We start from the raw sequence: 17251 nt of genomic DNA, 5'->3' as shown, positions 1-17251 counted from the left end.
TATTTTAAAGTGTTGATTGATGATGCGACCTTGAATGGGATTCTTGGTGTGATTTTGAGTTGTTGTCCGTGAAAGGATTAGAGAAATTGGTGAGGCAGGTTTATAAAAACTACTCCTTTGTTGGACTCAGTTTCTTTGAATTGGCTATTGCTTCCTCAGCATGGTTTATTGTCTTTGGTGAGATCTATGTTAAACCAGTGCTTATTGGAGGGTAGAATCCTGCAGCTGTGGAAACATGCAACTGTTTCACCAATTTTGAAAAAAGTCATTCGATCCTCTAAAGGTGGAGTACTATCATCCTATATCAAATTTATGTTCTTTGATGAAGTTATTAGAGAAGGTAGTGGTGCCTCAGCTGGTGGACTTTGTAGAATTCTAGACAGATTGCATTCTAGACAGACTGCTTTCTGGCATGGATGAAGTACTGAGACAACTTTGGTGGCACTCCTTAGTAAACTGCATGGAATTTTAGGCACTGGTGATGTGGTACTTTTAGTATCGCTTGACCTTGCATCAGCTATTGATATAGTAGGTCATTCTTACTGGGGAAGGCGGTAGAACTAGAGGACATGAATTGAGGTTCAAGGAGGGCAGACTCAGAAGTAATGTCAGAAAATATATTTTCACAGAGAGGGTGGTGGATACATGGAATGCCCTCCCACAGGAGGTGGTGGAGATGAAAACGCAGGGCTTTTTTTGAGGGGGTGCTTGGGGGTACTGAGTACTGGCACCTTTTCCATTGTCTACTAAAACTGACCTATGGACCCCAAATTTTAATGAGAGAGGTCAGGATCTACACACCAATTCTGCCTTGTCATAGATTCTGTGACTGGTTTCAGGGGGGCCTCACCATTGTGGGGTGGGTCCCTCAGTGATCTCCCCACTCCGAAGGGTGGCCTAGCATTTGAGTACCGGCACCGTTTTTGCTAGAAAAAACACACTGTGAAAACGGTAATCTAATTCAAACATGCGTGGGATAAACACCATGGAATCCTGTTTAGAAGGAATGGAGCCACGGAATCTTAGCGGAGATTGGGTGGTGATGCCGGTAATTGGGAAGCAAAACCGGTGCTGGGCAGAATTCTACAGTCTACGCCCTGATCGTGACTGAATAGATATGGATGGGTTTGAGTGTAAATTTTAAGGGGCTTCGATGTTAGCTTCAGAACTTTTAGTACAAGTAGAGTGCTGGGCAGACTTCTACAGTCTGTGCCCTGAGAATGGTATGGACAAGTCAAACTCGGGTACACGTATAAAGTATTGCATACCATGTAAAATGAGTTTATCTTGTTGGGCAGACTGGATGGACCATACAGGTCTTTATTTGCCGTCATTTACTATGTTACTATGTTTTTGCTTCAGAGTCTGGTAGAAATTGGGATAGGCTATACTGTGTTGTCATGGTTTTCTAGTTTTTTGACAGGACGTACCTTTTCTGTGGTTGACTATCTGGAAACTTCTTTTCCACAATAAGTTCAATGTGGAGTGCCGCAAGGTTCAGCATTGTTGCCAATATTATTTCTTCGGCCTTTGGTGGACTTTTGGAATCAGTCCTTATGTTTATGCGGATGATTTTCTGTTAGTGGCATGAGTGTCTCTGCATTGTTCAGGCTTGTGTACCAGGGAGTAGACCAGTAGTTGAGTGATCATGCTATGTTCTTAAATGTGGATAAGACGGTGGTTTGTTGAGTGACTGGCCTGCGGGAGCGGCCAGGTTCTTCTGTGCATTTGTTAGGGACTGATTTTTACAGTTGTTGATTCCTTCAAGTATCTTGGGGTTTAACTAGATTATTGATTAGAATTTGGAGTTCAGGTGAATATGTTAGTGAAGCGTGGATTTCAGGTATTGCATAAGTTAAGAGCAATACGTGGATTTGTGGATGAAAGGCGATTTGTGATGTTGATGCATTCTCAGTTTATGTCACTTTTAGATTATGCTAATTGGTCTTCCACGTAGTACTTTGAAGAAATTGCAGACTATGCAGAATTCTGCAATTCATTTGTTGGGTAAAGTGGGTTTGATAGATCATGTCACTCTGCTTTTTGTAACCTATCACTAGTTACCAGTATTAAGATTTTAGTTTTATTACATAAAGCTTACCATGAAGAACTTTCTGAAGTGTTTTCTGTTTTAGTAAAACCGTATGTCCTTCAGTGAGCATTGCATTCTGAGGACAGGTTTTTTTGGAAGTGCCAGGGGTTAAGCAGACTCACTTGAGTAGGACTAGTAAGCGACCACTTTTTGTAGTAGGTCCTGGTTTATGGAATAATCTTCCTGTAGGTCTGAGGGAGGAAAAGTGGTTAGTACATTTTTGGTGTTTGCTGTTCAGCTTGGAGAACAGACAGTTCAGGGGAGGATATGAAAAGAGGTCTACAAAATCCTGAGTGGTGTAGAACGAGGTAAACATGAATTGATTATTTTTTACCATTTCAAAAAGTCAAAAAGTACAAAGACTAGAGGATGCTCAATGAAATTACATGGTTATACTTTTAAAATGAATAGGAGGAAATATTTTTTCACTCAATAAATAGTTAAGCTTAGAACTCATTGCCAGATGATGTGGTAATAGCAGTTAGCATATCTGGGTTTAAAAAAAGGTTTGGACCAATTCCTGGAGGACATGTCCATAGTCTGCTATTGAGATAGACATGGGGAAAGCCACTGCTTGTCTCTGGGATTGATAGCATATCTTACTACTGTGTGGGATTCTGCAAGGTACTTGTGACCTGGATTAGCCACTGTTAGAATTAGGATATTGGGCTAGATGGACCATTGGTTTGACCTAGTATGGTTAATTTTCTGTTGTCCGAAAGAAGGAAGATAGATACTTATATTGTCTGAAGGAAGATAGATACTTTGTCTGTGGATAGTATATTACTTACCTAAAAGAACTAGACAGGTTCAGAAGCCTGTTTATCTAGCTAGTTTGGATATATCTGAGTACTTAGAATCATTACAGGATAATATAGTGATGTGAGGTGCCCTTCCAGACTGAGATCCAAAAGAGGTCCTTCCTGAAGTTATATTTTTCTAAGCAACACGTTCCTTTGGGTTGTCAGAGATGTGTTTCTAGACAGGTCTAGGCCAACTGAATTGCAAAGGAAAGCCTTCTTTAGAGGTTACATTTTTTATATTCCTTTGTAAGTACCTAGTCATGCTGAAGGTAATTTTATATTTATGAATCCTACTCATTTGGAAAATTTCCTATTTGAGAATTCAGGCACTTTAGATTCCTGATGATATAATTAAGCTTCCTCTTTCTTACAGGGAGGGAAGAGAAAAAAAGGGCTAAGTGAATTGTAAGCCTGTTTCATGATTCTAATTTTGTTAGTCTTATAGCAAGTGCTAGGTCTACCCCATAATGTGGATTAGCGGCAGCTAGATGTAGATTGTATTCTTTTTCTGTTCAATTTGAGATTTTTCTTGATTTTCTGGTCATTATCTATTAAAGATTTATAATATTTCAATTAAAAAATGGAAATTTTTTACCCACCAGTTTTAACTGGGTGGCCCCCTGTAAGAAATTGCATGCGTTTGTTTCCATGGAGGCCTTACAGCCTGCCACTTCAGCTTCTGATACAATTTCTCATTCTAAACTGCTGCAGTGTTTAAGGGACATTGGTATTGATTCTACTTTATTCCAATATTTGAATCGTACTTCTCAAACCAAACTTATTCCGTCTGCTGGAACTCTGAGCTTTCTTTAAAAAAGGTGTCTAGAAGGGGAGTCCCTCAGGCCTCTCTCGCTTATCATCTGAAGAGAGAGGCCAACAGTGCTAAATACAAATTAAAAAGATTGCCTGTTCTTTTTAATTTGTGTTTAGCACAGTTGGCCAGATTATTGCTTAACTGCCAAGTAGATTTTCATTTTTTTTTTTACTGATGATATTTAGTTAATTTTATGAAAGAGAATCAAGAAGAAACTATTTCCACGTTTAATGATATGCTCAATTCTTTAGCAGGCTAGATGAGTTCCAAGGAATTGATTTTGAATGTGGAAAAGTGCTCAGCCATGTGTCTCTCACAAAACCTTAATGCCTCAATGGTTCTTCCTGAGATTGGTGGTCATTCCCTATCACTTTCCTAGAATATATTTACTCTGGGTATTCATTGTCACAGTGATTTGTCATTTCATGTAGTAAAATTGTGTTTCTATTTACGTATGGTAAGGCAATTGAGTTCAATTCTTACCAAAGAAAATTTGATCAAATTAGTTCATGCATTTATTACAAGTAGACTAGACTACTGTAATTCTCTACTAATTGGGCCAAGTAAAGCTAGTCTACATTTACAATTAGTAAGTATAAAATACCACTGAGAGGTTGATAACTGGCACCAAAAAATCAGATTATATTACACTGATATTGTATGATTTGCACTGGCTACCCATTGACAAGTGGATAGAATTTAAGATGCTGGATCTTTGAATTTAGGGAGACTTGAATACTTGTCTAAAAAGTTAGGTATTCCCTTTCTTGTGAACTGCATTCTTCTCAGAAAGGACTTTTAAAACTGCCTGGTTTGGACATTGTCAGATTGATTTCAACTTGAAAGTGAGTGTTTTCTTAGGACCATCATTATGAAACTCATGGTTGCAGTGTTTTTCTGACTGTTCTTCATACTGTGGTTTTCAAAAAGACTTAAAGACCTTATTATTTCAGCAATATTTTAGATAATTCTAAAAATGTTTAATGATGCAGTTTCTGGGCCCAAAACAGTCTATGGCCTATGACTGCCACAACCCAACACTGTTTGTACTTTCTCTCTTTAGATTTCCAGGTGTGGCTCCAGCCAAACCTTAGAACAAGGCTCACAAATCTTCAAATAAAAGATTTTCTTACCCTAGCCAGGTATCAGCAGCTAGAAATATTCAGTAAAGGCGTATACTGGGGCTTCAGTTCTTTCTTTCATGGGCCTTCTTATCCCCACTCTAGCCCTGCCTTTTATACTTCCTGGTTCCTGTCCTTTTAGCTCCACCCCTCTCATCTCACTTACTCCCTGAGCAGGACAAGTGGTTTTAAGGTGGCTCAGACTATCTGAGGGATTATCCTTAAGGGTAGGGGCAGTGTTCTATAACCCCCCCCTCACAGTGCTGTTTATAGAATAGCACTAAATGCTATTTGTTTTGTTCCATTTATAGAATTTAGTCCTCAGTGACTTGCCCAAGATCAAAAGAAAATATGGTAGAATTTGAACTGGGTTCCCTTAGTTCTCAGCCTACTGCTCTAACCATTAGGCTACTCCTCCACTGAAAAACAAATTAGATTAGAGACAGTTTTGCTTTTAACTACCGCTGAGTGAGCCGCAAAGCAGGATGTAACATGATTAATTAGTTCAAATGCAACCTAGGGTGAGCCTGAACATTTTGAACATCTAAACACTGAGGAGTCAATAATCAAAAGATCTTCCTGGGTAATGTAATACAATACACTGTCAGTTTACTTATTCCTTAATACATGTTATAACTGGCTTAATTCCACACACCTACAATTTAAATTAAAACCATCTCTTTATAAAATAATAAAATATATCAAATATAAAATTCCTGTTAAAGTACACCCTCCTCACCTTGCCAATTGCTGCAGAGCTGGGACAAACACCAGAGTCAAGCTGATATCTTTTCTCTTTTGAATTTGCAGATAAGTTGACTAGGGTTTTATTCTTGTCTGCAGTCATGAATAAGACCAAAGGCTTTCTGAATTAATTTCTCAATTGAAATAGGACTAGTAATGCTACAGTGACTATAAGCCTGTATTTAAAGAGTGTGGCAACAGCAGAGTTGTTTTTTTTCCCTGTAGGGTGCAGGGAAGAGGATCAAGGAAAATTAGAAGGAATTAGCTGTCCGTCGTTCAGATGGCGGCAGTCAGAGTACAGCACCATGAGCTGCTGTGAGAGGTCGTGGCAGCCATTTTCTTTTTCAGTCACAAGGGGCAGGAGCCAGTGGGCTTCACTCCTGCCCCATCAACCCCAAGGGACCACCAGGGATATCAGGTAGGCCTGGGGAGGCCCTATCTGAACAGGGGGAGGAGTTGGGGGGTTGGAGGTCTGTTCTGGAGGTGGGGGTGGGGGGTTGTGACATGGGCTGGGGGAGTGGGTGGGAGGGGCATTATGGGACTTGGAAAACCAAAACAAAATTATGCCAGTCCTGGCTATTATTCAGTGCCATGACTCACATAGGTACTACCACAGCCAACTTAGGGCAGCTTTTGAATTAGCTATATGGGTCCAGGCACTGAATATTGCTGGCACCCACATAACCATCTGCTCCTCCCCAGTGCCATCCCCTGCACCGCCCCTGACCTGCCCATTTTTAAAATGGGTGGTCAGAGAGGATAATCAGCAGCATTGCACGGTCTAGTGCCACAGAATATTGGCAGTTGGGGAGCTCAAAGTAGTTTAAGCAGGCAGGAACCTTTTCTGCCCACTTAAATTGCTTTGAACATCTAGGTATCTAGTGGTATAGTGGCTTGTTGCCCTTGGTGCATGTTCAATTGGATAAGTAGGTGTGCAGAGAGGGATTGGGTTGGAGAACAGGCTTGAGAATTGGGGTTGTATCATTGACATTATGGCATCATTCTGGGGAGTACTAAGTTGACCAGTTAAAATTTAACCAGTTAAAATCTGAGAGAAATGAGGGACAGTCCAGTGGCATGCCAAAAGATTAACCAAATTATGCCAATATTCAGTGCCATCCAGTTAACTTGAAGCACACAATCAATGGTGTGCTGGAGTCAGCTTGCACCGGCTCGCCAAAGAATTTTGGGAGCCAGTTGTTAAACTTTAAAAACAGGCTCCCAAAATTTGGGCTGGAGTGACTCAGGTCCATTCCTGGCAGCAGCGTTGTCGTCCAGCTGCCCTGTGGCTTGGGTATCTTATTCCCCTATGCGGCACCTGTCTCTCCTGAAGTCTTTATCCAACCCACACCTCCTTTTCATTTGCCAGCGGCATGCTGTGATTATTTTTTTTTAAGCAGTGCTGGAACAGTCAGCAGGAAAAGGCTGCCTTCAGACAATCCCAGGGGCCTTTCTTCAGCCCTTGGGGGTGGGACATGCTGAAGGAAGGCCCCTGGGATTGGCTGAAAGCAGCCTGCTCCTGCAGACGTCTACCTGCACTGCTTTAAAAAATTAATTGCGGCAGAAAAAGCAAAGAGGTGCGAGGAGAGGGAGATAGCAGAGTGGTGCTGCTTCTGGGGGGGGGGGGGGGGGAATGAGGGAGACAAGTACTGTATCATTGGGAAGCAACAAGGGAGACAGCCAGCCAGGTACTGAATGGGGGGGGGGGGGGGGGGGGGGGGGGAGAGGTGCTACCTCAAGAGGGGTAGGGACTAGGGAGGGAGAGAGGTGCTGCATGGGGGGGCAAGGAGAGACAGAGATACTGCATCAGGAGGGGTGCAAAGAGGAAGAGAGGTGCTGGACAGGGAGGTTAGGTAAGGAAGAAAGAGTTTCAGAGAAGGGAATGAGGAAGAGAAGGGGGCACAGAGAGGGAAAGAGGTGCTGGAGTTGGGGGGGGTGGTGGAAAGAAAGGAGATAGGTGCTAGGACCTGTGGGGAAAGAAGGAAGAGGGAGAAGCGCTGACCCTGCAAAGGGGAGACAGAACAGGAGCGAAGACAGAGAGAGGAACACTTGCTGGACCCCTGGGACGAGGGGCATGTAGAGGAAGAGGGAGGGATGTTAGCATGCGGCAGGGGGCATAGGGACATGAGAGTTATATTGGAGAAGGCAAGAATAGGAACACAGAGATGGGGGAATGGCAGGAAGACAGGGGTGATGCTGGGTCAAACAGATAGGGATGCAGAGAGAAAATGGATGGTGGAATGAAGAGAAAGGAAGTGCCAAATGGACAAGGAGACTGGGGAAACAATTATTAGAAGAAAGAGGAAAGCAGAAAGAGGAGACTGGGACCAACACAGTAAGAAAAATAAAATGACCAGACAACAAAGGTAGAAAAAAGAATTTTATTTTCTATTTATTGATTGGAATGTGCGTCTGCCAGAACTAGTTTTACACATGGTTGGGGCCCTCAAGAAAAACCTCACTCATTGGTCTTCAGTCACCAGAATAGCGGTGGTAAATCTCCAGCTTTGAGATGGGCCACTCTTTTCATCTCTGAACTCCTTTAGCTTTGCTGGCAGGGACACCGAGCCCTGCCAGCCAAATTAAATGGACTGTCGCTGCTCCCTACTGCTTCTCATGCAAGTATGTGTGAGGATTCCTGACATGTTGCTCAGAGCCAGAAACAAGCAGTGTGTGTGTGTGTGTGTGGGGGGGGGGGGGGGGGGGGGGGGGGGGTTGGTGGTAGTCCATTTATTTGGCTGGTGGGGCTCGGCATCCCTGCTAGCAAAGGTATGCCTAGTGTGCCCGCATGGAGGGAGGAATGTGTTGCCCCCCTAGTCCACCTCGGGGCTCCCTCCCAAATTGCAAGACCGGCTATGCCTATAGAGAGAGCCTGTTGTTAAAACTTTTCCAGCACATTACTGCACACAACTGTCCTACAGTTATCTGGATACAGTCTTTATGTTCAATGGTCTGACTTACCCAGATAAGCTAACTGAAAATCTGGTTAAACTTACCTGTATTAACCATGGCTGGATATTTTCTCACTTTGAGGGTAATTTTATAAAGTCTTGTCTAATTAACACACATTTTCATATGGCTGTTTTATGCCTATTTTATAAAGTCAAGTACGTGTCTACTCAACTTTATAAAAAACCTAGTGCAAGTGGAAAAGACAGTGCACGTGCCAGCGTGAGAACTGTTGTAAAATGTTAGCATGCGCTTTACACAAGTATGAGCGCAAATGAAGACATCTTGGGGTCCTTTTACAAAGTTGTGGTAGAAAATGGCCTTAGTGCACCCTTATGCAGGTCTTTCCTACGCTCTAAGGCCATCTGTACCACAGCCGGAAAATGACCGATTTTCCATTTTCTGAATTAATGGCCATGTGCTAATGTTCAACATGTAATGAACCTGCAGTTCACTAATAAATATATATATACACAGATGGATAGGGGTCAGATGATAAGTGTTGCCTTGCATAATCGTTGTTTTTACGCCAGTCACTCAACACAAAGTTGCTTGGTTAAAATGATTAATATATCATTCCAAAAGAAGTTATAAATTTGATATTAACAGTTACTAAAATTATATGGATGGAGGGGTTTTTTGTCAATGATTACGACAGTCACCAATGGGCTATATTGAATAATCCGGCCCTAAGAGACTGGAGGGTTTTGACCCGGTGACAGATGAGACTTTTTTCCCCTATTCGTCTGTGTAAATGTACTTATTAGTGACCTACAGGTCCGTTACATGTTGAATTGGATGTATTGAGGGAATAGACTTTTTTGTGAGCCTTTTGATAGATTAAGTATTCATGTGATAACATTGCCATTAGCACACGACCATTATTTATTTATTTGTTGCATTTGTATCCCACATTTTCCCACCAATTTGCAGGCTCAATGTGGCTTACATTATGCCATAATGGCGATCGCCATTTCCAGTTAGAGAATTACAAGTGGTATTGCATTAAGGTGCATAAATGGTAAAGTAGAATACAAAGTGGTATAGCATTGAAGTTCCTGCATGGTAGAGTGAATTATAGAATAAGTTAGATAGTCAACTATAGAAAGTTCATTCCGGCATGAGGAATATAGTGGTAGTGCATATTGCGTGACTTTAGTGGTAGCGACGAAGGTTGTCAGTCTGGTGTACAGAGTTTGATTTTGTCTAGTTCATGTAGTTCATTATTAAAAATTACTGCATGAGCCCTTACCGACAGCTATTTTGTAGGCAGTAAGGGTTTATGTGCTAATCCTGTGTTAATCAGTGCACGGCAATGTAGCTGTATTAACTGATTAGCACGGACACACCCACTCTCTGCCTCGCAGACATGCTGCCTTGGCCAAAAAAATAAAATGTATTTTTTAGCACACGGGCAGTGCATGCTCATTGCAAAATTACTGAGGGATGCCTCAGCGTGGCTCACAGTAAGCTTTTCAGCTGCTAGTGCGTACCACAGCTTTGTAAAATCTACACGCTCATTCTTTTCCACACAAACTCTGACAGCTTACATACCCACAGTGGAAGTATGCAGCATGAAACTTACATTTGTACTTTCAAAATAGTATTTTTTAAGACGCCACTTATGTACGCAAATGAGTAACCCCCCCCCCCCCCTGGAGTTTATACATTTTCATCAGGGCCACCGAGAGGGAGGGGGGCAAAATTCCCCAGGTTTAGGCCTCCAAGGGGGGCCCCGGCGCCAGGGTTTCTCTCTCTCTCCTGCTCCTGACGGGACCTGGGTGATCGTTTCCCGACAGGAGCAGGAGAGAGAATACTCCAGCACTGGGCCCCCCTTGGAGGGTGGGGAGAACCTAGAGGAAAAGACACAGCAGGCTGTTCTTCACAGTCTGCCGCTTTGCTTTCCCCTGTGGCTGCTTTTCCCCTCAGGCCACGCATGTGTGACCTGAGAGAAAAAGCAGACGCAGGGGAAGGCCATGTGGCAGAAGGAAGAAGAGCAACGCTGGAGGGATGAATTCTTCTGCTGGCGGGGCCTTGGGATCCCTGCCAGCCAAGGTACCTAGGGTGGGCGGCAGCAGCGATCATGGAGGGGGGCCGGTGGCAGCTACAATCCTGGGGGGGCCCAGTGGTGGCGACGATGATGATCCTGGGGGGCCTGGCGGTGACGGCAACAACGATGATCCTGGAGGGGGGGCCCAGCGGTGGCGATAATCTTGGGAGGGGGCCCAGTCTCTCGGTGGCCCTGATTGTCATGGCACCTAAAACTGGGTAACTCCTTATAAAATTCTAGTCTCCGAGTGGATGTACCTTCTATGCACTGTTAACCAAAAATGAAGCATAAAATAGCCTGGGAAATGCTAGATTTGCTTTATGGAAATGTTACTTAAAGATGGATTTGTATTTTTGAATTTAAAAGTGATTCTTATTAACATTTGGCATTCATTTGTAATTGTTAGTTTGTAACCACACCAATCTTTGTTCTCCAATAAAAAATGAAGATAAAAAATGGATGGCAATATTACTTGAAAATGTTTAATTTCATTCTATTAGGTTAATAGAAGGATTCCAGAGAAGAAATCTCCTAATGCTTAAAATATGATTATGAGCAGTAAGTTAGAATCAAGTATGTTGCAAAGATGGTTGCCTCTGGCTAAACGCCCAATTTACGCATGGAACATAATTGAGTAAAGAGCCAGTCAGCACTGATAAGTGGCTGCTAGCCAATTATCATCACTAATTGGAATTCACACCTGTATCTTTTTAGGCGAATTCTAAAAAAGAGGAGCGCGTAAACTCCAACATGCGTAACTGAAAAGGGGGCATAGACATGGGAGGAGTGTGGACTTGTTGGGGGGCATTCCTCAAATTTATGAGCATGGTTACAGAACTTGGGAGAACGCGTCTACATTTATGCACGGGTATTTACACCAGGTTTTCAGCGGCGTAAATGACGCTGCCTACTTGTAGGCGTGTTCCCCAGCCCTAAGTGCTATTTTGTAAAACCCGTCTATCTTTAGGTGTAGTTTATAGACTAGTTCTAAGTGCAATTTTTAGATGTGACTATTTTTAGACATCATTTACAGATTCTGCAATGTGGCCTTTTTTTAAAGTACAGTAAGTTTTTGCACTTACTATGCTTTAGCACAGTGGCGTAGCTACGTGGGGCCAGTGGGGCCTGGTCCCCCATAGATTTGGCCCTGGACCCCCCTGCCGACGACCCTCTCGACCCCCCTCCCGCTACCAACCTGCTGTCTCCTGCCTTTGCTGGCGGGGGACCCCAACCCCCGCCAGCCGAGGTCCTCTTCTTCCCGCAAAAGGCTTCCTTCTGTTTCTGACATCCTGTACGTGCAGGACGTCAGAAACAGAAGGAAGCCTTTTGCGGGTTGAGAGGGTCGTCGGCAGGGGGGGGCAAAGTTGGTGGTGGTGGCGGCGGCGGCGGCGGGGTCGGCACTGGCGGGGGGGGGGGGGGGGGGGGGGTGGCGGCGGCACCGGGGGGGGGGGGGGGGGGCAAAATGTGCCCCCTCACCTTGGGCTCTGGACCCCCCTCACGCCGAAGTCTGGCTACGCCCCTGCTTTAGCACCAAAATATAACACACACTAAGTTCAAAGGCTGTGTGATAGCTGTTGGGAGCATGCCCAGGATTAATTGTGTTGAACTAAAGGGACAGTTTCACATAGAGGTGCTTAGATTTAGGCAGCCTGATGCAGTGTAGGGAGTATCTATTCTATAATGACATCTTTGCACCCAGGTTCTGCTATAAAATACTAGCACAGACCTGCATCAACGCCTAGGTCTATGGCAGGCTTTCATGGGTGCACCTAAGTGAACACAAATTACAGTATTCTTTAAGTTATATGCATAAGTGGGAGACAGACACGCCCATGTCTTGCCTATGTTGCTCCCATCTCAATGCCCCCCCTGACAGTCGTGTGCTGTGCTACTTAGCTGCAGCTTTACAGAATAGTGCATTTTTGCGTGCAAGGTATGTGTAATTGCAAGCATGCGGTTATAGAATTGCCCTGTAACTGCAGTGTGCAATTTTTGCCCATTCTCTGCTCCAAATCCACCTAGTTTACACCTCCAGTTAATGCACAAATTAACGCATGCTGTCATGCCAGCACTGTATCTGCTTCTGCTCTCGTATGCTGGGTTAGCATGCACTAATTCAGGTGTTTAACTGTTTAATGCAGCCCCTATGATATAGAAAAACCCTTTCTAAGCATGGCCAGAGACCTAGTGAAGGCCTTTTCATGCAAAACTGAGAGGGAAAACCATTTATGCATCAATAGATAACAGAAACACACATTAAAAACTAACAAACCCGTGGAAATATTGCTTATCAGCAAAGATCGATAATGACATAGCATCAAAACTATGTCAATAATTTAGCTATGACTTGCACAACAGTGTTCGAAAACCAGTTCCCTGTTAAAAACAGCGAGTCTGATATTCAAACTTAGGTATCCAGGTACCAGCACCTGCTATCTGGATAACTAGTGCTCACCAGTGCTCTCTCTATTCCGTGCATTTGTGAATGTGCACATGGGTTCGGAAAGGGAGCGTACATACCTAGCAACTGCATGTACAAAATTTTTGCTGGCTTTCTTTATTGGGAACATAGGCTACACTGCACACATCCAGCTGAAGCTAAAAACTTGCGCGCAGGTTGCCCAATATTCAGTGCTATCTAATTGGCCGGGAACGGCTCCTGGCTGGTTAAATAGCGCTTAACTGGCTATCTGTGAATATTCAGTGGGAGACAGTTGGTTATCTCCTCATTAATATTCACGGTCAGTGCTTAGTGGATGACTGGGCACATCATGCTATATAGCCGGCTATCCGCTGATGTTCGGCGCATCGCTGGCTAAGTTTGGCAGCCAAATCAGGCTGCTGAAATAGCAGGTCTATCTTTGGCTGGTTTCAACTTAACCAGCCAGTGCTGAATGTTGACTTGGCCGGTTCATTTGAAACCGGACAAAAACAAATCAGATATTCAATGCCAGTCACCGGAAACGGCCAGGCATTGAACATCCGGGCTCAGTGCTGACCGCGGAAGGCAGCCCGACTAACTCCCGCGATCTGAATATTGGCCCCAAAATATTTATATGCACATAAATTTTTATACACAAAAATTAGAGAGAACATCGTTACTCACCAGGCCCAATCAGTGATGTTCGGTGGTAGTATCTGGATAATGTTGCCGAAATTCATGTGTGACCATCTCGGCACTATCCAGTAGTGCCAGGGTGGTTGGGGGGGTCTAGGTAAGGCAGAACCAGAAATAATCCAGTTCCTGCCGATATTCAGAGCTGGTACTGAAAAACTATGGGGCCCTTTTCCTAAGCTGCATTAGGTGCTCACGTGCAGCTTAAAATGGCATATGGGACACACTTAGGTGTCCTGCGGTAAGTGTCAAATCAGCGTGAGCTAACTGTGTGCTAAAAAAACTTTTTTTGAGGGGGCATGTCAGTGGCAGAGAGTGGGTGTTCCTGCAGCTATATTACTACATGCTAACTGGTTAGCGCAGGAATACCATGTGAGCCCTTATGAGTGACAGTAAGTACACAGGCAGTAGATTTCTTAAAAATGGCTGCACGTAACAAAATAAGGTCATTTTATCGCAGCTGTAAAATGGCTGAACACACAGGAATGACCCATGTAAGGACTCACTAAGGCCACTTTTTGCCACAACTTAGTATAAGGACTCCTGTCCTAACTTGTCTGAATAGTTATTCGGGTAATGGCACTGAATATTTGCAGGTACCTGTCTAACTTCCGGTAACCACCTTATTCCAGTACTGGTAGCTCAGTATGGTGCTGAATATCTAGGTATTAATTTAAATGCATATGAAGTCAATACTGACTGCAATGTTTAAATCTGGTGGGGGGGGGGGGGGGGGAAGGGTAAGGGGTAAGGAATGAAAACAGTGAAGACTTACTCTCAGAAAATAGGCAGGAGAATTTTCAAATATGGCGGATGTAAAAATGCAAATTTAGCAGGTTCAGTGATAACATGAGGAAGTGAATCCTGGCAACTTTTCCAAAGCATTAAAAAAAAACATCTTTCAGGCAAATTAAAACTAGGGCTAGAAAAGATATAACATATCATTTGAAAAGCTAAGAGCACTGAAACCTATCAAATAAAAGTCAAACGTAGAGTTATGGATTCTCGGTGAGCAATCTGCATCATTATAGTGAATGATCTTTTCCTTTCCATCCTGCCACAGTGTGTGTGAGAGGTGAAATACTTACATATACATCGGCTGTAGCTGTAAATGAGATGTCTTCTGAGGTCCCTGATAGCCGTAAGAGTCAAAGCCACCTATGAAATCAACTGAGAGGGGGAAAATTGATCAGTTTGCAACATCTTTTCAATAAAGGAAGGCACCATCATTCATGAAGGGTTTTCATTCACATTAGGCAGAAACCTGATAAGTTACTGAAATGAGAATGGCTCAACACTGATAAGGGAGGAAAAGAATTTAAGGGTCTCGCTATCTGTTTCGCCACATAGGACAGAGAGGAGAAAGTCAGCAAGGGAAAAAGGTTGCTTTCATTCCTTGTACAGAAACAGTTCAGAAAGGGGGTAATTCAGTACAGGTTGCCTAAAGTTAGGTCCCGGGATGCTGTACGCTATGCATGAATTCTGTATCAGCAATTACACACTAATTGCCATTAGAGAATCAGTATTTATACACCATCATTTAGGAATGGCCACTCATACCATGTCAATGGCTGGTGCAAATATCCATAACATAGGGGCTCATTTTCAAAACAGATTAATGTTCAAAAAGCAGCACAAAGCAACAGATGGATGTTTTTCTTGCAAAACCTTACAAAACTACCTCTTCAAAGTCCACCTTCTGTACTATCCTGCCTAACACCTTCCTTCTCTCTTCCCTTATTTAATCTTTGTACATTACTAATTGTATCTGATATCTTGGCATGACTATGTCATAACAAAACTCTGTAAGCCACATTGAGCCTGCAAATAGGTGGGAAAATGTGGGATACAAATGCAATAAATAAATAAATAAATAAATAAATAAATAAATAAATAAAAATAAATCGCTATGTGAAAAAAACATTTTTAAGACATTTTTCTATGCAGTTTGTCTACAGTGCATCCAAATCACAAGGGGGTGTGTTGGGGGCAGGATTTGAGCACTCCCATTTGGAAGTTTTTCTGCCATAATGGAACAAAGCAAAAACATCCAGGGCTAAAAGTTGGACATTTTAGTCTAGACCTGTTTCAATCATGACTAAGTCACAAAAAGGTGCCTTAAATGACCACTGGAGGGATTAAAGCGTGACCCCCCTTACTCCCTCAGTGGTCACTGACCCCCTCCCACCCCCCCAAAGATTTGAAAGAAAGTACATATCAACCTCTATGGTCCCAAAAAACAAGAAGGCAGCCGATCCGCAAAATTCAACGTGGAGGCCAAAAAGAGCAGATCAATCAGTGGTGTAGTTGAAACTTTATTAGAAACTACACCACTGATTGATCTGCTCTTTTTTGCCTCCACATACCAACCTCTATGACAGCTTCAAATGTTATGGACAGTCCTATTAGAGCAGCAAGCAGGTCCCTGGAGTAGCCTAGTGGTCAGTGCAGTGGACTGTAGAAAAGGGGACCACTTGTAGTGGAAAGTGTGAGCTGTCTAAAACCTGCCAAAAAACTACTATATAGCCATAAGGGCTATTGTAGTGGTGTACAGTTGGGTACTGTAGGTTTTTGGTGTGTTTTGGAGGGCTCCCCATAAAATATAAGGTGGGATATATATACCTGGGACCTTTTATATGAAGTCCACTGCAGTACCTCCTAGGCATCCATACTGCTCTGTTGGGATGTCTGTGTGGCCAGTCTACCAAGAATGCTGGCACTCCTTACATGTCAATGACTTCTTTTTGTACATTTTCCCCTTGGACATTTGTTTTTCGAAAATGGTCACAAAAGAAGAACACACTGAGTAAAGAACATACAAAGAGGGGCATAATCGAACGGGGATGACCATCTCTAAGGACGTCCCGGCGAAGGGGCGGGGAAACCTGAATTATCAAAACAAGATGGGCGTCCATCTTTTGTTTTGATAATACGGTCTGGGACGCCCAAATCTCAACATTTAGGTCGACCTTAGAGATGGTCGACCTTAGAGATGGTCATTCCCGGTTTTCGGCCATAATGGAAACTGAGGACGCCCATCTCAAAAACGACCAAATCCAAGGCATTTGGTCATGGGAGGAGCCAGCATTCATAGTGCACTGGTCCCCCTCACATGCCAGGACACCAACCGGGCACCCTAGGGGGCATTGCAGTGGACTTCACAAATTGCTCCCAGCTGCCTAGCTCCCTTTTTTTAGGGTAGGAGGGGTTGATGACCACTGGAGGAGTAAGGGGAGGTCATCCCCGATTCCCTCCGGTGGTCATCTGGTCAGTTTGGGCACCTTTTTGAGGCTTGGTCATGAAAACAAATGGACCAAGTAAAGTCGACCAAATGCTCGTCAGAGACGCCTTTCTTTTTTCCATTATCGGCCGAGGACGCCCATCTCTTAACCACACCCCAGTCCCGCCTTTGCTACGTCTCCGACACACCCCTGTGAACTTTGGTCGTCCCCGCGACAGACTGCAGTTGAGGGCGCCCAAAATCGGCTTTCTATTATGCCGATTTGGGCGAGCCTGAGAGAAGGACGCCCATCTTCTGATTTGTGTTGGAAGATGGGCGCCCT

General features: G+C 43.6%; 1 protein-coding gene across 1 annotated transcript in view; it reads right to left on the bottom strand.

Moving 5' to 3' along the window:
• NKAIN2 (sodium/potassium transporting ATPase interacting 2) overlaps positions 1 to 17251 on the bottom strand; it is a 716137-nt gene that overhangs the window by 32185 nt on the left and 666701 nt on the right. The window contains exon 6 of the mRNA XM_030195117.1: positions 14777 to 14858. Coding sequence (XP_030050977.1) covers positions 14777 to 14858 — 82 coding nt within the window. The remainder of the gene's footprint in view (positions 1 to 14776; positions 14859 to 17251) is intronic.

This window comes from Microcaecilia unicolor, chromosome 3, assembly GCF_901765095.1.
Source record: "Microcaecilia unicolor chromosome 3, aMicUni1.1, whole genome shotgun sequence".
Classification (NCBI taxonomy): domain Eukaryota; kingdom Metazoa; phylum Chordata; class Amphibia; order Gymnophiona; family Siphonopidae; genus Microcaecilia; species Microcaecilia unicolor.
This window is presented reverse-complemented; position numbering and strand designations above follow the sequence as displayed.